The 18,727-nt window shown below is 44.0% G+C and overlaps 1 protein-coding gene across 2 annotated transcripts in view; it reads left to right on the top strand.

The window, feature by feature from the left end:
- Nucleotides 1-5,210, top strand: part of ARRDC1 (arrestin domain containing 1) — a 201,869-nt gene extending 196,659 nt beyond the window's left edge. Inside the window, exons 8-9 of one of the 2 annotated variants that reach the window (XM_029611468.1) lie at nt 3,296-3,389; nt 4,844-5,210. In XM_029611468.1, the coding sequence (XP_029467328.1) occupies nt 3,296-3,363 (68 nt within the window). In that variant the 3' untranslated portion in view covers nt 3,364-3,389; nt 4,844-5,210. Of the gene's footprint in view, nt 1-3,295; nt 3,391-4,843 lie in introns of those variants that run through there. The other variant, XM_029611467.1, reaches the window with a different exon arrangement.
- The last annotated feature ends 13,517 nt before the right edge of the window (nt 5,211-18,727 follow it).

Raw genomic sequence — 18,727 nt, 5'->3', positions numbered from 1 at the left:
CAATGCACCTTCGCAACGCAGTAAATTTTACGCCAGTCCGGGGCTGATGTAAAGGTATGCCACACTTAAGAGTGCATTTGAAAAAAAACCCAGAAAAATCCTGCTTTCTGTTTTTCCTCCTAATACAGTAGTATCATCTGATACTGAGTAGGAGGAACCAAATAAAGCCGTATTTAGTTTAAAAAAAAAAAAAAAAGTTTTTGAAAAAAAAAAAATTCTCTCATCCAATACACACCCAAGGACCTCCCAGCAGTGTATCTTGTGTGTGTCTTTGCCGGTAGTGGGAGAAAATGGACGCTCGTAGATTGAGCGTCTGTTTTCCCAACCTGCTTGGCAGCCACCTCTCCTGGGAGCCAATGCCAAGGAGATGCTAGGGATGTACATTTTTCCCTAGCGCCTCCTTTTTAGCACGACACCTCATTTAAATATTGAATTGTGCACCCATGAGTGGTGGCTGGGCGCGTGTTAGGAAAATGGGCACTCAACACTTGCGCTCGTTTTCTGCACACAATTATTACATCGGCCCTTAAGACTGGGCTGCCAAGATTCCTCCCACTAGTACAAAAAAACATTTATTTCACTTACATAAAACAAACAAACAAACCTTCATCCTTTTCTGATATGTATCCCCTTCTTTTTAGATAACCAATGTGCTTTTGAATAAACATCATTCGTCTGAATAAATAGTGAAAATCAGGGCTTAATTGGTAGTCAAAAAGGAATACCTACAGTACCTGAATGTAATCTGCTTTGAAGTGTCTGAAAAAGCCGAATATAAATCAAATCAAATGGAACTGTGGAGCAGGTGAGGGGAGGGGTCCAGGGCTGGGGGTGAACTGCCTTACATACACACTTACACACACATGCCCTGCCTTACAACTGTGCCTGGAAACTGCACAAAATTCAAGGCCCAGCTAGCTGCCCTTGTCTTGCAGTAAGCAGCTCCAACACTCTCTGCTCTGCTTTCTTGGGGGGCCAGAAAGGATACTGCCATGACCAGCTCTGCTCTGTTTCTGTAGGGAACCGGAACTGATTTACACCGTAAGTGCTTCTCTGTCTCCTTGTGTCCTGGAAAGAGGAAGTAGAACGCCATTCTGGGTTGTTCCACCAGAAATTAGGCTGTGGGTAACAGACACAAAAAGGGGTTGAATTAGCAGAAGTTTGAAAATTGTAAACTGTAGTGCTTATCAAGGCTAGCCCTGAAGCCTTGACTACTGGCTCTATTGCACATACATTTCAAACCTGTGCTAATTCAACCCCCTTTTGTGTCTGTTTTTTGCTCTGCAGCATCTACTTCAGCATCACCTCTTCTCCTCCTGTAGAAGAGGAGGGCAGGGGGAACAGGAGGGAAGGGGCTAGGATTAGAGTGCAGAGTGGCTGTTCTCTTCTCTATCTGCTCCAGGCTCACCTTCTTCTCTCCTCTTTCCTGCAGGCTTGCCTGAAGGGTAGCTGTTGAGCAGAACACCTCTGCTGCTTTACCTCTTAAGTCTGAAAAGAAGTGGTGGAACTGTGATCCCAGGCTGTTCCCCCATAAATTAAGTCCTGGTGAAAATGTACAGGGTCTTGTGTTATTATTTTTATTTTCTAACTTTTTTATTTCCATCTAGAACAGACACCAAATCATATGGTCTTGCAGATCACAGTCAGATAATTAATGAAAGAAATGAGGGAATAAAAGAGGGGGGAAAAAAAAACTTTCTACAGCATCTACCATCAAAAGAATGAGTATAATACTTCAAATAAGAGCATACTGATATTTTAGAACATAGGAATGATACATTAAAATAATACATCTGTTTAGTGTGGTATAGAATAGGTACCTTTGTTTTCAGTTTTTATTAATTTTTCCTGAGACTTTCAGTTATAACAAAATAAAAAATCAGTGAAAAAATAACTTTGTTATAACACAATAGAAAAATCAGTGGAAAAGTAATTTTTCCACTGACTTTTTTATAACATTTAAATTCCCAGGAAAAATAAAATAAAAACTGAAAATGGAGATCCCTAATAATAAAAAGACCAAATCTTCCCTATATGGAATCACATAAACTGTGAGATTCTTTAAGAGAATACATCAGTTTCCAGGCCAAGATTTAGGACTAGGCAATTGCCTTCGGTGCTAAATTTTGAAAAGCACTGGAGCATTGCCCCCTGCTGCATACCTCTATCTGGGTCTGCTTCTGAACTACTTACCCATAGTGGTGCCATTTTGATCCTGTGGCAGCAACCTAAATGATACAATTCAGTCAAGGCCCTGCCTCTCACACTGGTTTCCATAGTAACAGGAAGCCAGTGTGGGAGAAGGCATGGCCTTGAGCGTGCAGGGTTCTGGCTGCAGGCCCTGTGTTCAATTTAATCTTTCAAGTTGCTGCCAGTGCCATCGTAGGCAAGCAGCTGGGAGTGGATATCCCCCCCCTCCTCTGTATCTCGAGGGGTTGGGGGCACCTGTCACCTCCTTTCCCTCCCTCCACCCCTGTGCTGCCTATGGGTGCCGGCAATGCAAATCTGGCCCTGTCATTTTCTCAACACAAAATTATTTCAAAGAGCTATGCATGTCACTCCTCTACCCGAGGCACCTGCTTCCAGCACATAGCTATCATGAATCTAGTTGCTAATAACATTTATGTGATTTATTTTTTCATCCTACCTGATGTTATTTTCCATATCCTGTGCACAGCCATGTTATATTTTTGTCATTTCTCCATGTCATGTTTTGCAAAATAAATTTCAGTTCTGCAAAAAAATGACATTATATACTAGTTTTTCAGTGTCCTTATTCTAGTTTTCAGTGTCCTTAGTGCAGAACTGTTTTTGGCAGCAAAAAGTGTTAATGAGAAAAAAAAAGTTCCTTTATTATTTCACTTTTGGCTATACTGCCTAATCTTAGAGAAGAGAGGAAGAGAAATACCCATAGTTCAGTAACCCAACTACATCTGCAGTGAGATAATTCAACCCAGTCTGGCTCTTCTTAAATCATCTAACACAGGGATCTGTTTCACTGTGGGATTGATCCTGTATCTCCCTCTGTATCTCTGTTAAAGGCTATTTTGCTTCTGTAAATCTTGGGTGCCTTCTGCCTGACTCTGAAATTTTGCCAGTGTTGAAACTAAAGGCAATGGGGGTGCCATCATACATGGATCAAAAATGGTTTCCCACACCCCTACTATAAACATTTGTTACAGGCATTGCTGGCTAGGCACTCTTATTCCCTGCTCATGTGCTTTCCCTTGATGTAGGTTTACTTCATTGATTTGTCTGCATATTTTAATACCTGTTCTTTTCTTTTGTGCATTAGGCTTCCTTGGGGCTTCAGGGATGAGAAGAGTATTCAAGCAATCAAGTCCTGCTCATTTGTTGCAATGATGAATCCTGATGCAGACAAATTCCCTGTATGAATGACAGCAACTTCACTTTCCCTTTTTTCTGATCATCTCTTGTTGCTTTGCTTCCTTAATCATGTCTTCAGGCTTCTAATCAAAATCTACTGCATCTTTTTATATTTTATTTTCTCAGAGTCTTAAAATACTTCATGATCAAATGCACAAGCAGTGAAAAAGCCCAATCATTTTTTGTGCTGTTTGATTCTAAATGGGCTACAATTCCACCCAGTTTTTTAATTGTCTGTAAAGAGACATTTTTGATAAAAAAAAAAATATATATATTTTAGATCAAAATGGCAGTATAATTTTTATACATAATAATCTGCTTAAAATAGCTTAGTAATTATTTTGAGAAATCCTCACCCTCCCCTCCTCTGAACACTTGGTATGAGAGAGGCAAGGGTGAAAGTGAAGGAAGGAAGAAAGAGGAGAACCTAAAGCCATCAGGGTTAACTCTGGGCTCTGGGTCATTGGGCACAGCTGAGTCAGCCCTTTTCTCAGAATATTTCAACAAAAAAAGCTTTAAAAGCAGGACTTGAATAACCAGGACTGACTCGCTTGCTTTTTATAGCCAGGAGCCCACATTCACCTAAAAGTCACTAGCCAGAAGTGAAGAACTTGAGTCAAGAGAAAAATGAGGTTTGAGAGCTCCATGGTAAAGAACAAATGAAAATTACAAATGCCTTTACTACCTGAAAGTTGGTTTAATTTAAGACTCTACCCAGGTATCCAATTTGCATATATGTTCCTAGGACTTATCTCATTCAGCCTTCAGATCAACTTCTGCCTGACTTACAGGGACTATTCATAAATGTCTTCTTGAGGCATGTAGCAGATAAAACAAACAAAAGCCAGAAGCACCTGTTCTCCAGAAAAGACAGATCAATAAAAACAATGCAAACATTCCTTCTTATATATCATAGCACCAATTTGTTTTTTAATTCTGTTTTCCAACAAAGACTAACATATCAAGGTACCACACTCTTGGGGGTCTGCTTTCTTGCAGTTTTTTTTATAGACAAATGTTTTCTATTGAATAGTAAAAATCACAATAGTAACACGGATATAGTGTTGGGACTCTTCACACATTTCAACAGATTAACACTACCAAAACAATAACTACCCCTGGTGTGAGCATGATAAACAACACATACATTACTCTAAATAAAGTACTATCCACAAGATCTGAAAAAAACAATAAAGATCATCTTAAGACATTGAAAAGTTCACACCTCGATCTGTGGGGCAAAGAGTCTATATATGCAGACCAAATACACAAGTATTCAACCTTCCGTCTGGAAGAGGCCGATTTAACCTCAATCTTCTCAAAAAACTGCCAAATTGTGAATTCTATTTCTCCAAAAAGCAAAGCTTAGAGAGTCTGGATCCCTCCAAAACTAAGGGATGGTCTTATTCCCCATTAAAATACTTTTTCATAACCAAAATGTAACATTTATTTCCAGGGAAAAAAAAAGAAGAAAAATCATCAAATAATACTAATGCTGGATCACAGGGAATGTCAATACCTGTAATTCTGTTCACCTTCCGCCAAAAGATCTGAATGATGGAACAAGACCAAAAGTGGTGCCCCAAAGTTCCAGAAGGCAAGGAATCCTTCAAGTAAGAATCTGTAACTGCTATCCTGAAAAGATAAGCTTGACACTGAGAAATAAAGAAACGAATAAGGAATTTGTATTGTATTTACTGCAATGACATGCTTTTCAAAATTACATTGACTTGTTTAAAACACTGTACAAACTGTTTTAAAAAAAGTGTGAACTGTACAGTCCTGGTTCCACTTATTCAATAAAGATTGTTAATCAAATTTGTCATCCGACTTAGTCAGAAACTTTTGGTGAAAGGAAAGAGAAAAATGCGACGGATCCTGGACAACCAAAAAGTCCTTGATAGGAGACCATCTAGTATTGGTCAACTTAATGATGTCCAAGCTATGACTGTAGTGTCTTAATTTCAAATATCCAAAAAATTCCATCTGCAGTACTTGGAATTCCTCTTGAAGCTTAGGAAAGCTGAAAAATCAATCCATTAGAATCTAGCAGCTGGGACAACACAATCAGACCTTTGATTTCCCAGTTACTAAACACCATCTGAAACATACCTGGAGGAAAATGATGGTTACCCATAATCAAAAGAAAAGGTGTACAATAATAATTACAAAACCATCGCTATGTCTTGTTCAACAGCAGTACCAATATACTATTTTTACAGGTAGCAGGGAGACAACCCAAGGAAGTATGTAAAGCAAACCTTAACAATAAGGGGGACATTCATATAGTCTCCATAGGTATAGGGGTATAATATTGAGAAGACAGTAGCCAATCCCCAACATGATGCATGTTTGAGGCTCTATTATAATGTAACAAATGAGGGAAACCTAAGCCACCTAAGAGCCAGGGTTTCTTCATGCAACTTGTTAAATTAAAAAGTGATTTTTTTTTATTTCAAAATGTATTTTTGAATGAAAACAGACCCCAAGAGTGTGGTAGTGCTTTTTTTTGTGTATGTTAGGTTTATAGGGGTTATTTTATTTTATTTTTTTTAACTGTTATTTGATTGGGTTTTGGGTTTTTGTTTTTTTTTTACTTCTGACAGGACCTGGTGTTGGGAAATTTCCTCAGATAATTTGCAATGTTCCAACTTCTCAGGGGTCAGGGAGGTTAAATTCCCCCTGGAAAGTGATAACAGAAAAAAAGTTATAGCTGCTAATTCAGGGACTGATATTCTTCTTTTCCCTCTGCAAGCTGCAGGCACGTAACAGGGACTTCCCCTTGGAATAGTATGAGCATCCTTAGCTAGTGTTTGATTCGCAGAATCACTCTCCTGGTATCACCAACATATGGCATTGAAATATAGAATATGATGACAGATTAAGACCGTTAGGCCTATATAATCTACCCATGTTTCTTGTTGCGGTACAACACACCCTGCTTGATCTCTAGATTTACCTTCTCTTCTCTGCAAATTAAGGATCCATTGTGCTTATCTCCACATGAAAAGAGTAGGACTTAGATTGTGCACGAAAAGTATTGGGACTCTACCAGATGAAAACTACATAAACCCAGTGCTTTTCCCCTTAACAAATATTTTAGACGCTGCACAGCTCATAATATTCAAGAGTGACCATCATACTAGGCTTCCTCGTCGGGGCTTTCGCCTATTCAACTCGGCCTTATAAATAATCATAGGTCATGATGACGAAAATATTTTTTGAAAAATTTTTTTATGCACTTAAAACTCGCCAAATTCGGGGGTATGTTGGACCCACAATGATATCGTACTTTATATCAATCCCAAAGTAAACATTAACTTATCTTCAAGCGCTTCAATATGTGACTGTCAGTCTTCAGCCATTACAAAAATCGCAGTGCTGGTGACCCGACACGGGACCGTGTTTCGGACTGCTTACTCCATCTGTCAGTCCTTCTTCAAGGGTGGTAATTCTGCGTCAAAAAATTACGTTACAATCATATTGAAATAAGCTTAACTATACCATAAAAATTTGTAAGTGGACTATAGTATCCAACGCACAGCCGTGCACTCTAACCAGTACTTACTAGGTTGTCGAACGTTTTCAAAATGGCGCTTCAGCGTTTTTTTGACATTTCCGGTATCCCCCGGAACCCCTGCTTAAATAACAATCTCGACGTCATGCAGCTCCTCCTACCTGTCAAAGGCCATCTGCTACACCTATAACATTAAATCAGCGTATACCATTCGATGGAGGCGTTCAGCCCTGCTGGGCTAACGGTATTTAACCTAAGTATGATGGTCACTCTTGAATATTATGAGCTGTGCAGCGTCTAAAATATTTGTTAAGGGGAAAAGCACTGGGTTTATGTAGTTTTCATCCATTGTGCTTATGCCATGTTTTCTTGAATTCCAATGCTGTTTTGCTCCACTTCTTCCACCGGGAGTCTGTTTAATGTGTCCATCACCTTTTCAGTCAAAGAGTATTTTCTTCTGTTTCTCAAGAACTTAACTCCTTTCAACCTCATGCCATAAAATTAATTTCTACTGAAAAACCCCCATTTATTTCTTATACATTATTTGAGGTATCTTTGAGGTGTACAAATGTTTCTTTCATATTCTCCTTTCTTGGACACTGCTCAAACTGTAATGTCAGCCTAAACTAAGAGCTAGAGGCTTGTTCATGCTTGAATCAACATTTTCTTGTTTAAATATGTTCTAAATGTCTTATGCAAACCAATCCCATAGGAATTAATGGTGAAAAAGCTAAACAGAAAGAAACATAGCAATGCATTATTCTTAGTGGATAAAACATTCATAAGTGGAAGCAAGTAGAATGCTATACAAGAGTTAAGAATCGCTCACATGTATGTGAAAAATAATTTAAAAAAACCCTCATCCCTTTGTACACTTACTGTGCCATCAGTTTCTTATGAGCTGCACTGTACATCAGCAAAGATCATTCTCTTCTCAAACAACACATCTTAGAATTGTATAACTATAAAACATTATTTTCCACAACATGCTCTGATAAGTTCTAAACAGCACTATAAGAAGCAACATGTCACAGGAATGGTAGGAGGAAAGCACATGATATCTAGGACACACGTGCACATGAACATTTAATTGTGGATATCCCATGACTTGTATATATTTATATTGACAGTCCTTCTGTCTAGTCAATACAGCTTGATGAGCAATGAACTGCATGAACTGATATGCACTTTGACTCATTTCTGCTACACTTGGGGTCAGCTAAGGGGCTATGAGTCGTCATTGGTTTCCCCCTAGCCTGACTGGCCATGGCAGAGGCTGCAGCACCTGCATCACTAGCTCTTGCCTACTTCCTATAGCTCATCTATATGGGACAGTACTATGACATGGAATACGTCTCTAGGTAGCTATTCTATACACACACCAATAAGTAGCATCTTTTTATCACTTGTATGTGTACCTAGAATTTTGTATAATGGTAGTAGTTTGTGGATAGTTGTTCTACCCCCTCTTACAAAGGAGTAATGAAATTGTAGCTAATGGGTTGTTCATAGTATATCACATCATTGCAAAAATGTATGATATGCCAAGTTTCTTTTTTTCTTCTGTAAATGTTTTTAGGCAAACAGGTGAGGCCAATGCCCTTATATAAGTGGGGAAGCATTGACAAAGGCTCCCTTAAACTCCAATACAGGAAGGACCAATTACAGGTGGGAGGGCATTTCCATTGCTACAGGAAAGGCCAGGGTATGCTATGCACCATATGGATGTATTTAGTGTGTCCTATTTTTCCCCCACTTTGTCCTTTTCTAGTATTCTTTCTTAAATGCATGGACATGTGTGCTTATGGATACTACTTTGCCTTAATTTTATGCATCTTTTCTGAGTTGAATGGAACGAGTGATGGTACAAGTGCTGTGATCAGTTTATGTGCCTGAATTTGTGCTATTGTTTTGTGATAAGAACTTTGATTATGCTTTGTGATATCGCCCAGTCAGGCCTCCTTTTTGTACTTGAGTTTCTTAGTCATGATATTCGTATGTTGGTTGTCTTCTGCTGCTGCCTGTAATGGCCATGTATTATCGCTTTGGAGGAAAGGTATATCTGTTTGGTCTTCACTTTAGGGCCAGATTGTTGATACTAACAATGTTAACAGTTGGTCAGTTCTTGTGCTTTCATCTTCTCAGGCAGTTATATTATCAAATGCCATTTCCAAACTCTTGCTGTCCCCTCAACTGATTTCATCATAGAACACGATGTAGCCAGTGTCCATATTGTAGCCTGTTTCATTAAGATCTAATGTAATATAGGTAACCAGGATATACACCTCTCCCTGAATTCGCCCTCTTACAACAGAGTCACCAAACATACAATAAAACACACTAACACCTGAGTGGAATCAAAATAGGCTGTAGCTTTATTACAATACAGAACCAGAAGCCCGAGCTGTCAGTACACCAAAAATGACTAAACCCCAGTGATCATCCGCCACTAGCCCAGCAAGATGAACATCCCCAGACCACCTGGTCTGCAGGCTACTGGTATTTCAATACCACAGTTCACACACCCCCCGCCCTGGTCTAGCAAGGAGCCGTACATGGAACAACTGCACCCAATTGTTCCATCCCCTCAATTCCAGACATGACCATCCGGTCAAGTCAGCAAACCATTTGGTATACCGCTGAACTCAAAACCGGCTTGGGCAACCCTTATACTTCCACCCACTGTGACAATCGAGACCCCATAAAACAAGCAACACACAAAGGAACATAAGGGCGGGTGAGTGGGATGCAGCTCCTACGAAGACAACAGGCAAGTGAACCTCCAGCCGGCTGATGACAACCTACTCCCCCCTCAAAAAAAACTTCTCCCCATTTCCCTACCACCCTAGACCCCTGCAACCAATCACACCCTCAGCCACCCAATAGTTTACTTTTAAACTAGACCTATTGAACCTCTACCCTAACTGTCAGGGAACTGACAATCCCCAACTGACATGGAAGGCCGAAACCACTTTGGGAAGGAACGAGGGAACTGTGCGCAGGGAAATTCTATCATCATAAATCCGAAGAAAGGGATCTGAAGAAAGGGATCGTGGCATGACAATGCCTGCAATTCCGAAATCCGGCGGGCCGAGCAAATAGCCACCAAAAACACTGTTTTTAAAGTCAGATCCTTCAACGAAGCCCTGTGCAGAGGCTCAAAGGGGGCTTCACACAGCGCCCGGAGAACTAGATTAAAACCAATCGGGACATAAAGTCCAGACAGGTGGACGCAGATGTTTAACCCCTTTGAGAAAGCGAGCAATATCCGGATGGACAGCTAGAGACACACCATTCAACCGACCCCGCAAGGCGCCCAACGCTGCCACTTGAACCTGAAGGGAATTAAACGCTAACCCCCTAGCGAGTCCTTGCTGCAAAAATTCAAGCACCCGGATGACTTCCACCGTCAACGGATTTGCAGGAGCGTTGGAGACACCATGCCTCAAACGTTTTCCAAAACAAACATAAGCCATAGACATGGCTGGACGGTGAGCCTGTAGGAGCGTGGAAATAACCTGCTCAGAATAACCCTTCAAGCGTAAACGTCGCCTCTCAAAAGCCAGGCCGCGAGAGAGAAGTGATCCTCCCGATCCGGCCCCTGACGGAGAAGATGCGGTAGATGAGCGAATTGCAACGGACCCTTTAGGGCCAGGCGAAACAGATCCGCAAACCACAGGCGACGCGGCCACTCCGGCGCCACCAGAACCACCCTGCCAGGATGGAGTTCGATGCGACGAAGAAGTCGACCGATGAGGGGCCACGGAGGAAAGGCGTACAGAAGAATTCCCGTGGGCCAGGAACACACCACCGCGTCGAGACCCACTGAGCCCTGCTCTCGCCGATGGCTGAAAAATCTGTCCGTCTTCTCGTTTGCCCTGGTTGCCATCAGATCCAACTGCGGCACACCCCACTGGGTGGAAATGAGGTTCCACGCATCGCGAGACAGTTTCCATTCCCCGGGATCAAGCTGTTGTCTGCTGAGAAAATCGGCCTGCACATTCTCCATTCTTGCGACGTGAGAAGCTGGAATTCCCTGGAGATGGCGCTCCGCCCAGGCAAACAGGAGGCGCACCTCGAGCGCAACCGCGGGACTTCTTGTGCCCCCTTGGCCGTTGATGTAAGCTACCGTTGTCACATTGTCGGAGAACAATCGAACCATGCTGTTCCGTATCCAGGGGAGAAACACCTGTAAGGCCAGCCGTATGGCTCTCATCTCGAGTCGATTGATGGACCAGGACCCCTCCGTCGGAGACCAGAGCCCTTGGGCGGTTCTGTCTGCACACACTACTCCCCAGCCGGACAGACTGGCATCATTGGAGATTATTATCCAATCCGAAGGATCCAAGTCCACTCCCCTGTTCCAGATTGTCGCAGACAGCCACCACGAAGACTGAGTCTGGACTCGGGAAGTAGCGGCATTGGGAGATGGAACTGTTCCGACACCAGACTCCAGCGCGACAAGAGCGCACATTGTAACGGTCGCAAGTGAGCGAACGCCCAGGGCACCAAATCCAAGGTGGAAGCCATAGAGCCCAGGACTTGTAGATGATGCCACACTGTGGGCTGCTCACTCTGCAGGAGAGCGTGAATCTGTTCTTGCAACTTCTGCAGACGATCCTCTGCCAGAAACACCTTGCCTTGTAATGTATCGAATCGCGCTCCCAAGTAAATCAGCTTCTGGGTGGGTTCCAAATGACTTTTCTGCACATTGATAATCCACCTGAGTGACTGTAAGATGACCATCACCGTGTGGACGGACCGTAAGCAATCCTCCTGAGACTTGGCGCGAATCAACCAGTCGTCCATGTAAGGATGGACCAGAATACCCTCCTTGCGAAGGAAAGCCGCTACCACCACCATAACCTTGGTGAAAGTCCGAGGAGCTGTGGCGAGGCCAAACGGAAGGGCTCGAAACTGGAAGTGCTGACCCAAGACCTTGAAGCGCAGGAACCGCTGATGATTCATCCGGATCGGAATATGAAGATATGCCTCCGTGAGATCCAGGGACGCTAGAAACTCTCCCTTTCGAACCGCCGCAATCATAGTCCGTAGGGTTTCCATACGAAAACGAGGGACCCCTGAAACAACGGTTGAGTTTCTGCAGATCGAGGATGGGACGAAAAGTGCCCTCCTTTTTTTGGACCAAGAAGTAAATTGAGTACCGTCCCCATCTCTGCTGTGCTTCTGGCACCGGGACAATGGCTCTGAGGTTGAGCAGCCGCTGCAGGGAATCCTGTACCGCCTCGCGTTTGGAGTGAGAGAACACACAGGACTCCACGAACACTTCCCGGACTGGATGCACAAACTCCAAGGCGTAACCGTCCCTGATCACCTCCAAGACCCAGCGATCCGAGGTTATTCTTGCCCATTTCACGTAAAAGCTGGATAATCTGCCTCCAACAGCTTCTATGGGTGCTCATGGCTTCATTGGGCGGGTTTACTGCTACCCGCCCCGAGGTGTCCAGAGTCCCTCCCGGAGCGGCAGCCACCGTGAAAGGAATGTTGGTGACCCGGTGTCGACTTAGGACCCGCCGGAGCGGAATATCTTCCAGATCGAAAACAGCGAGAGTCCCGAAAACGAGCCCAAGGGGGAAAAACTTTCTTGGTCGCTCTTCTATCCTCTGGCAACCTATGGCCCTTGGACTCCCCAAGGAGCTTGACCAACTGATCCAACTCCTCCCCAAAGAGAAGCTTGCCCTTGAAGGGAAGGTTCAAAGTTGGGATTTTGAGGAGAGGTCCGCTGCCCAATTCTGTAACCAAAGAAGGCGACGAGCTGCCACCACGGATACCATGGACCGAGCCGAGGTCCGAACGAGGTCGTATAGCGCAGTGGTCCCCAACCCTGTCCTGGGAGCCCACCAGCCAGTCGGGTTTTCAGGATATCCACAATGAATATGCATGAGAGAAAATTTGCATGCACTGCCTCCATAACATGCAAATTGTCTCTCATGCATATTCATTGTGGATATCCTGAAAACCCGACTGGCTGGTGGGCCCCCAGGACAGGGTTGGGGACCACTGGTATAGCGCAACTGCTCCATACACAATCCCGGCTTCCAAACGGGCCAGCTGCAATGCTCCACCATCAGTGTCCGCAACATTAGTACTCGCCTCTTGGACCCAACATAGACACGCTCGTTGCATAAGACTAGCGCAGACTGCCGCTCGAAGGCTCAAAACGGCCACTTCAAAAACCCGCTTCAACTGGATCTCCAGCTTTCGGTCTTGCATGTCCTTTAAGGCAGCAGATCCCGCCACGGGTATTGTGGTCTTCTTTTTGACCGTCGAGACGGCCACTTCCACTTTCGGAATCTTCAGCAGGTCCAGCACCTCTGACGACAGCGGGTAGAGCTTTCCCATCGCCCGGACGCCCGGCTTCCACTGAGGGATGGCCCACGAAGGTGCCTAATAGCTCAGGAAGCAAACGAGAAGGAAAAATAAAATAAAAAATGTCCTAACTACCCTGAAAAAAAACAAACTAAGACTGCAGGAGATGCACCCTACCACCTGCTGGAGTCAGAGAAATAATGAGGGACTGCAGGTGGCACTCTCGTTATGTAGCAGTGCCCAAAGTTCTAATTGTTCTCTGACTCCACCTGCTGGTAGGGATACACAACCCACTTTTCTGGACTGATCTGGGTATGTTCAGGAAGTAGACATTAAGTTCTTCCTTACCATGCTGATAAATCTGCGACTGGACATTTTTCCGCAATCATTCTCTTCCAAATGAATAATCAGCACCCCAGGCTGACCAAACCACTCCAACCCAAGCCACAAGCAAGGAATCAGTTCATCCCACAACATCCCCCTTCGCCCCAACCAGCCAACAGTCACACCATGCTGAGTCAGGCCCAGATGCACCCCGTAAGGACGCCTGAATGCATGTCTATGGGCCCACATGAACTAAGAATGTCCAACAATCCATGCAATCCGCCCCCAGCATGCATAATCTGAAAAGAGAAAACAATTAGTAAACCAGTAACACTTCACCAGGTGCCCAGGTATACATATCCCTCAAAAAGCATCCAATTTCCAATGCCCGATCCTCTGGATCACATCACCAGAAAGACCCGACCGAGCCACTGACATTGCTGCCCCAGTTGTAAATGAATGAGTTCCAAACTGACCTACGACCAAGCCAAGGGCTGACAAACTCAAGCGCAAAACCATCTTGAATTGGTACTTTGTCAGTGGACGAAGGTTAGCATACACCAAGAACTGTGACCCACCCACTGGAAGAATCTGACTATAACCTTCAATGTTAGCAACCGGACAGATATGTAAACCCCAAACCGCGCGAAGTACCATAGAATTGCCTCTTCCTCCCTGATCTGTTTTAGACCTAGGAATATTTATTTATTTAAATTATTTTAATATACCGATGCTCAAGACCATGTCTTATCGTACCGGTTTACATCAAAACCAGGGGAAAACAATAAATTATAATAATGAAAGTTACAATGAACAGGGAGAGTAATACAGGACAATTGAAAGTAGAAGGAATTAGATTAAGATAACGCTTTTTAAGGAAATGCGAAACAGGCAACTATAAACAATTTTTTGCAAGGAGGCTAATTTAGCGGGTACAATTAGCTAAAATTGTTTAATCTAAACGTTTCCTTAAGGTGGAGGATAAAAGGGTCGAGGCGGGGAGGGAGGGAGGTAGGAGGGGAGGGTAGGTGAAAGGGGGGGGGTAAAGTCATTGCTAGTTAGGGAGAGTCTCATACTGGAAAGGCTTGAGAGAACAGCCAAGTTTTCAGTTTCTTTCTGAAGGAAAGAAGACATTGTTCCTGGCGTAGATCTGGGGGTAGTGTGTTCCATAGCTGTGGTCCGGCGGAGGACAGTGTTCGTTTTTGATAGGAATTGTGGATAAAGGATTTGTGTGGAGGTGCCTGGAGAGTTCCTTTGTATGCTGATCTTTTCGGTCTATTGGAGTTATGGAATTCGAGTGGGATTGTGAGTTGTAGTGAGGATTGATTGTAGATGGATTTGTGGATTATGGTCAGGGTCTTGAACAGTATTCTATAATGGATGGGAAGCCAATGTAGGTTTTTTAGTATCGGAGTGATGTGGTCCTTACGACGTGAATTAGTGAGGATCCTGGCTGCTGCGTTTTGCAGCATCTGTAGAGGTTTAGTTGTGGAGGAGGGGAGGCCGAGCAGTAGCGCATTGCAGTAGTCAATCTTTGAAAACAGAATGGCTTGAAGGACTGAGCGGAAGTCCTGAAAGTGGAGGAGAGGTCTTAACTGTTTTAGAACATGTAGCTTATAGAAGCATTCTTTTAATATACAAAATATATACAAATAATCAAATTAATATACAAAATATACAAAATAATCAAATTACTACAAAACTTTACATGCTGGGCCTATAAACTAGTACAATCTGCCCTTGTGCTAGCTCTGGCCACCAATTCACTAACCCGAAAGGCCCCGAAAATGGCGAGCACAAAAGTCAAAAACGGAACAAGCAACATTCATACCTTGACACACAAATTCTGGACAACACATCCCACAACATAAGCAGGATATTGTGAGTGATGAGTAATAGCCCATCCTACCCTCTCATAGAACCTCTAGACCAACCAAGCAGCAAGCGACGAACCACAAAACGACCCATAGGAAAGCCCCACCTGTGTGCCCACATGAAAAAAGAAAACCCTTGCAGCTGCTTAGACATGGCAGTCTTTGAAACACCCTCAATCTTAGCTTTCTCAATAAATTACAGCAATAAAATATCCGAGACCGGACCCCACTGCCAGCCCATAGAAGCAAGAAAAGACACAACCTTGTCAGTTCCTTTCACATATCCTGCCCACGTGGAAGGGGCCAAGGATGCTTGCAGCAGCTTCCATGCCTCCAGGAAACAAATTTCCAAAGGAAAGGAGGCACCGCGGTCCCACACTGATCTGCCTCTGTAGCAAGCTTCCGAACTGTGCCCACTTGAAACGAGAAAGAGTTAGTCACACCCAGCACATGATGAGCCCAAGCAGTCATATTCAGCATCATGCAATGTAGTACAAACTCCCGCAAAAGATCAGAGACCATCAAACACTTACAGATCTCTTGTTGATAACCTCAACCACGCCCAGGTTATTACACCAGGATCCACTTTCTTGTTATGCAAATGAGGGCCCCGCAAATACAGTGCCACCACTATTGGAAACATCTCCAAAAAGGTAATGTTTTTTGTGATACCAGCTAGCTTCCAATCCTCAGGCCACAATGCCACACACCAGGAAGCCTGACAATAAATCCCAAAACTGAAGGAACCAGCCGCATCTGTATACAGCTCCAAATCATGACGAGATAAAGCACTAGACTGCCAAAGCGAAGTTCCATTAAACTCCTCCACAAACTGATCCCCTACGACCAAGTCCTCGCATATTCTAATGAGTAACTCGAATATGATGATTACTTCTCCTGACACCGCTGCCGATAGCCGTCGCAGGAACACTCTACCCACGGCAATTACCAGTCAGGCAAAGTTCAAACTTCCCAGTAAGGCCTGCATCTGCTGCAAGGACATCTTCTTACAGAGAAGCCCCCCCCCCACACAACCTCCCTCAGATTCGCCACTTTATCCAAAGGCATTCAAGAAATCATGTCAATGGAATCCAATTCCATACCCAAAAATACTAGGCAAATGCAAAGACCCTCCATTTTCCCCTCCGTCATAGGTATACCAAAAACTGAAGAAACCTCTCTGAAACACTGTTAGATTTCAGCACACACACACCCGAACCAGCCTGGCCTACAAACAGAAAGTCACGCAGGTAATGAACAATGTTGGACACCCCAGATCACTGTTCCACTACCCACCGTACAAAGGTACTAAATGCTTCGAAATAAGCACATGAGATAGAATACCCCATAGGCATACACTTATTCAAGTAATAAGATCCATCAAAACAAAATCCCAGTAAAGGAAAATTATCAGGATGAACAGGCAAAAGCTGAAAAGCAGACTCAGTATCCACTTTGGCCATTAACACCTCCCAACCACAACCCTGCACCAAATGAATTGCCAAATCAAAAGAAGCATAACACACAGTGCAGAGAATCCAAGAGATAAAATCATTTACTGAACATCCCTCGGGAAAGGACAAGATATGAATTAACCGGAATTTATCAGGCTCCTTCTTGGGAACCACCGCTAGAGGGGATAAAACCATCTGCTGAAATGGAAGCTCCACAAAAGGCCTGGCAATTCTACCCAACCCAATCTCCACTTGCAATTTTGCCATTACCACATTGGCCATTCTACGCACAGAAGGATAGTTCACACCTCCACCCACCATCCCCAGGCCAGAAAAAGGAATCCTATCACCACTTCCGCCTTCGGATAAATCTGAAGCCAGGGGAGTAGGAGCCCACTCACTGGACTCATTTCAAAGCTCCCCCAGCTGCAGATCTCCAGAATCTCTTCCGCCTGTCCGCTTGGGACTTTTAGTGACCGGATGACTGGCCCCGCAGTTGGAGCACAAATGACGAAACTTGCAATCTGGGAAGTTGCATGCTGATCTATTATAATGCCAACAAACATCAAGCAGTCCTGCCCCACTTATACCTGCACTACCTGATGCAGTCTGCCCACAAAAGGGCCACCTGCTTGCCCCACCAGAACCCCCCCCCCAGCATTAACCGCAGACGAAGCTGTAGCCTTATGTCATCTGCGTTAACCATAAACCGACATCCTGAATACCCCAGGACATAAACTTATTTTCTTCCATTCGATCACGAAATCGCTCATCATAATTGAGCCCAGCCCAACCTTCGTAATCCCTACTGGCCACTAAAATCGCATCCGCATAAGCCAATAAAGGCCCATATTGAGATGCATCATGATGCTCAACAACTCTCGCTAGCTGAAGGAAGCATCAAATCAAATTAAGTATAGTGTGTGGAACCTTCTTCTGAGTCCCCAGGAAATGCTCTTTATCACCTTTCTTCTTATTCCCCTTCCTCCACCCCCTACGTCCCTCCAACAATTTAAAAATGTCAATATATTTGTGATGCCGAATCTTATTCCTCATGGACCTAGGAAATCTTCCTATAGTTCAGAGAGAGCTACCAAGTCGGAGCCCCCCTATCCTCCCTCTTATCCACTGCCCCTGAACCCACCGGAGACTTAACTCATGAAGCCGAGCCAGACAAGGATGAAGAAGAGGTAAAAACGACGAATCAGATGACCTGGATCTATCCCGCTTCTTCCTACGCTTGGACTTACTCCGATCCCTGACCTTAGGAGAATCAAAAGACTTGTCAGTGGCAGCAATTGGCTCCCCCACACCTGACTCACCCACGACTGAACTAACTGCAGCAGGAACAATAACAGGCTGAGCTACAACCCTTCCCTGCCCCTGAAGAACCATCAGCCGCTGACTCACCATGCTGTAATATAGCTGGGTCAGAACCTCCCACAGCTTGGGCCAAAGGATGCGAAGAGTCCATCGCAGCTGACACCGGGTCACTCCACCATCCTTCCTGATGTGAATTACCAGGATCGTCCCTGATATGAGCCGAGTTTTGCAAATGCACTGTTTCAGCCTGTATGCACACTCCTTTTAACTGATGCTATATTGTTGCCTCCCCTTGAAAAAGTGCACTTGCAAAACATAGCTTGTGTCTGGGACGGGAACTTGTTTGTCTTGGCAACTGTCATTTGTCAGCCTCTTTTATAAGAAGAGGATGAAATATGTTGAATAAAGCATTTAACTTCACTTCTCTTTATGGATTTCTTGCTGGACAGTTGAGAATATATATGCTCCAGCACCCTCTTCCTGATCTTCTATTATTTGATGGGTTGGCGCATGACCTG

Source organism: Rhinatrema bivittatum, chromosome 8, assembly GCF_901001135.1.
Source record: "Rhinatrema bivittatum chromosome 8, aRhiBiv1.1, whole genome shotgun sequence".
Taxonomy (NCBI): domain Eukaryota; kingdom Metazoa; phylum Chordata; class Amphibia; order Gymnophiona; family Rhinatrematidae; genus Rhinatrema; species Rhinatrema bivittatum.
This window is presented reverse-complemented; position numbering and strand designations above follow the sequence as displayed.